Source organism: Nipponia nippon, unplaced genomic scaffold, assembly GCF_047370975.1.
Source record: "Nipponia nippon isolate SJK-2023a ecotype South Korea unplaced genomic scaffold, ASM4737097v1 scaffold_2, whole genome shotgun sequence".
Taxonomy (NCBI): domain Eukaryota; kingdom Metazoa; phylum Chordata; class Aves; order Pelecaniformes; family Threskiornithidae; genus Nipponia; species Nipponia nippon.
Window position 1 is genome coordinate 131214208 of NW_028262336.1, and position 4114 is coordinate 131218321.

Genomic DNA, 4114 nt, shown 5'->3' on the forward strand with positions numbered 1-4114 from the left:
ATGTCGGAGACCATGGTCCCTTTGCACTCCAGTCTAGAAGCTTAGATTCAGTTTTGGCCATCATGGTTTAAGGGACATGTTTCCCTTAAACACGGGACAATAAAGCCTTTCCCGACCTCACAGGGCTCATCAGCACGTAAACACCTTCAGCAGCAAGAGGTGCCAGGGTGCTTCAGCAATGCAAGCTATACCCGTGAAGACAGGAGGACAGACCATCATCTGTGCCATGGTAAACAGCGCTTTGGCCATCCAGCTATGGTTCATGTACCAGGCTCTGGTCTGATGACTGAAAGGGTGTTCACAGTCTAGGCACTGAGATAGCAGTTGAAGGAACAAACAGAAACGAAGCTGTAGGACAGCCAACAAAATCAGCAGTAGTAGGTGATGGTAAATCAGCAGATGTAAGAGTCCTGATGCTCCTCAGCTGAACTCTGCCCAGTCTCTGCTAGACAGACCATTCAGGGGAAGTATCTCTAGGAGAAACCGGTAGCAATGAAGGGGCTGATGACCCAATTCCACGTTTCCAGAAATCCCACCACCCTCAGCTTCTCTTGAACCTCTTGGGCCAACCTGTTCCCCCAGGGCGACAAGTGCTGCAGTGCTTGCTGCTGCTTTCCAGATCCTGTCCCACGTCTCCCTTCCCTCCCGCAGCACTCAGCACCTGCTCCCCCCGCCGGGGCAGGGGCACTCCCCCGCGGGGCAGAAGAGGCGGACGACGCGCTCCCGGATCTGCCTTGTCCTCACCCCGTACACGATGGGGTTGAGCATCGGCGGGACCACGACGTAGAGGTTGGCCAGGAGGATGTGAACGTGACTTGGGATGTGGTGGCCAAACCGATGCGTGAGAAAGGAGAAAAAGGCGGGCATGTAGAACATGAGGATCACGCAGAGGTGGGAGCCGCAGGTGCTCAGGGTTTTGAGACGAGCCTCCGGGGACGGGAGCCGAAAGACCGTCCTGAGGATCAGAGCGTAAGAGACAGCGATGAGCACAACGTCCAGGCCGGAGGAGAGAAGAGCCGTTGTCAGCCCGTACCAGACGTTGGCTTTTATGTCGGCACAGGCCAGGCGGGCGATGCCCATGTGCTCACAGTAGGTGTGGGGCATGACGTTGTGTCCACAGTACGGCAGCCGCTTCAGGAGGAAGATGGGTGGGAACATGATGCAGAACCCCCGGACAACGGCAGTCACAGCTATTTTCCCGATCACCGAGGGGGTTAGGGTTGATGAGTACCGCAGCGGGTCGCAGACAGCCACGTACCGATCGAACGCCATTGCCAGCAGAACAGATGATTCCACGATGAAGCTGAAATGGGTGAAGAACATCTGTGTAATGCAGGCATCGAAGGAAATTTCCCTGGCACTGAACCAGAAGATCGCCAGCATTTTGGGGACCGTCGTGGTCGAAAGCATGAGGTCAGAAACAGCCAGCATACCAAGGAAGAGGTACATGGGCTCGTGGAGGCTCCTTTCCATGACGATGACAAAGAGGAGGACAGAGTTGCCAAACACTGCAATGATGTACATCAGACAGAAGGGGACAGAGATCCAGATGTGGGACTCCTCCATGCCTGGGATGCCCGTCAGGACAAAGGTAATAGGATCAAAGCTGCTTTCGTTGAGCTCATACATGGTGCTTCAGCGCTCAGTGTCAGCCTGACTCTGTTCTCTGCAAGAAAGAGAAGGGATAAATAAAGCCTGGTGAGCCTGGTCTTAGCCCATGACCACCTACAAATGTGTAGAAATTGGTGCATACAACGTCCTATTTGCAACTGCCTTCCGACCTGAGCCGTTTCTGAAGGCTGAGGGCTTGACTCGCTGTGTTTTGCTGTACAAAGGAATTTATTCCTTCTTTCCTATCAACCGTACAAACTGTGTCTGTAAGAAAAACATCTTCTCTGCCCCTCCTTTTGCAATGCAAAACAGGCCAGGTCCTTTTCTGTCTCTGCTTTATCCACTGTCACAAAAAGGCTCGTAGAAGTCATAACTACTTGCCTCGTCACTGTCAGCGGACTCTATACCTGCGTGCACCTGGAAAGACATATGTCTTTGTTAGGGCTGTGTGTTTCTTCAGGGAGATGAAATAATACAATGTCTTGCTCTGCTCAGATCAGTGACCAGTTCATTTCTGAGCGTTCCTTGTACAAACCATTAAGACAGGAATAAAAACTGTATCAGTGCCAACACTGATAAGTGTCTTGGATGTGGCTGATATTCAACTACCACCTCTGAAGGTTGTGGCAACCCCTGAAACTTCTGCTGGACATGTTACTCCCTGTATTTCCAGCTGTATACACATGTTCACCCATTTGCAAACACTGCAAAGTGCTTTTTGTGTCTCTTCCCCTTCCCACAGGGATTTCAGAGACCCAAACACTGGCAAACACCACGGGGAAAGGGGAGAGCTAGGCTGGATTTTCAGCCCATGCCCAGACTTTCTGAACGCCCTGGAGCAACTCTCTTATCTGGCAGACTCCCTGCCTGCCCAGGGAGAAGCTGGTTCATGCCTTTACCTCTCCTTTGTAAAGAGGGGCAAAGACATGGCGGGCTGCACAGCGTGATCTTTGGACAATGAAATGCTGGCCCCAAATGCAAGGCAACAAGCGCTATCAGAGCAGCCAAGTCATGGTAATACTCCGGAGAGATACCCCAAGTGCAGACTTCTGCACTGGTGCTCAGCCAACATGGGACCTTTCCAGCCTCTGAGCTTAACCTCCTGCAGTTTTCCCAGCTCCCAAAGTGCCAGGGTAGCCTGAACGCGGAGCACAGCCCCACGAAGGGCTGATCGGCCTGAGGGTATTTTTGCAGATTTGAATAATGCAAGCCAGCCAAGCCTGCAGAGTGCTCTGTGGACCCTTTGCCATGACAAGGGCTTTGAGAAGGAACGATGCAGGACTGCTGGTTTTATGTGCTTCCCCCCATTTTGCCCCTGCTGGTAGCCCCACCCCCGTGTATCATACTCTAGAAAAAGCCTAGGCCAGGGCTGGGATGCAGGAAAATTAGTTTCATTTGTACCAAAGCTAAACCTTCATTCTTCAGACCTGCTTGCAGCCTGGTTTATTTGCATTGCAACCTGCAGGTACCTGAGTGCAAGACATGTTTGCATTTCTAAGCAGGTTTCCATTAAGAAGGATTCTTGTCCTCTATGAACCAAAAGTCGACTGAAAACATCAGTCAATATAGAAAAGATCTTCAGCTCATCACAAATATTTATCCGATTGCCTCTTCCACTTCTAAACCCACGTAACTCAACAGAAGTGAATAAAGATAGGCTAGGTCTATGATGGTAAATTAAATCAGCCTGGGAACGTTCCCAGGCACCAATGCCAGCCAGTGCCTGACCGCATGTGGTTTGCAAAGCAGTTCAGAAAGACTTTCCACCGCCACTGCCTAGTGTATGGAAATACATTTCTCTCACCTGCAGCTTTACTTCCTTTCATTCTTTTCAAACAAGAAAGCAGTGCCCCAAACACCAGTGTTTAATATAAAATATGACTCACCAAGGGCCAGCCCCAAAGAGGAACGAGGAACCTCAGCCCTGATCAGTGCAGAGCTGCAGGGGAGCGCAAACCCCTATCTGTGCTGCCGAGGGCTGGTGATATTAATCCTTCCCCCTCCTGAATCTCAGAAGGAACATCAGCCCGTCGACTTGTGGAACTTTAAATTGCTAATGCATTAAAGATTAACAGCAGTTAACACTCCCAGGTGAGTCAAGATATTTCCTGCTTTTCCATCATTTGCATTGGAAGTGGTTTTACTCTGTCCCTGCCTGGGTACCAGCTACGTCCCCCGACCGCGGCGAGGACTTGAGAGGGAGACCGGCACAGCACGCTGCCCGAGCAGGGCTCCCAGGCTCCAGAGGAGCATCTCTGATGTCCGGGAGCGTTTTATCCCCCACAGGGCGAAAAATGCCTTGTTATACCAGAGAAACCTCCCAAAACAGCCTCCGAGTTTTGCTCATGCTGCCATGTGCCTCTGTGGGAGGGGTTCCTCTGCCTGCCTGACTCCAGCCCATGGTCAATGATCTACAAATAACGGAGCCTATGAGTGGCTGCGAGCACAACGCTGCCTTGATGGCGTTGCAGAACAGAGAAGGCTGCAGAGATTTCTACCCAGA

At 51.5% G+C, this 4114-nt stretch overlaps 1 protein-coding gene across 1 annotated transcript; it reads right to left on the minus strand.

Moving 5' to 3' along the window:
- Nucleotides 1-654: 654 nt before the first annotated feature.
- On the minus strand, nucleotides 655-3603 carry LOC104014838 (olfactory receptor 52B2). Its single transcript, XM_009467518.2, has 2 exons — nucleotides 3498-3603; nucleotides 655-1666 (listed from the first exon to the last, which is right to left on the minus strand). The coding sequence occupies exon 2, from the start codon at nucleotides 1627-1629 to the stop codon at nucleotides 655-657; it is 975 nt and encodes a 324-aa protein (XP_009465793.2). The 5' UTR covers nucleotides 1630-1666; nucleotides 3498-3603.
- Nucleotides 3604-4114: the final 511 nt, after the last annotated feature.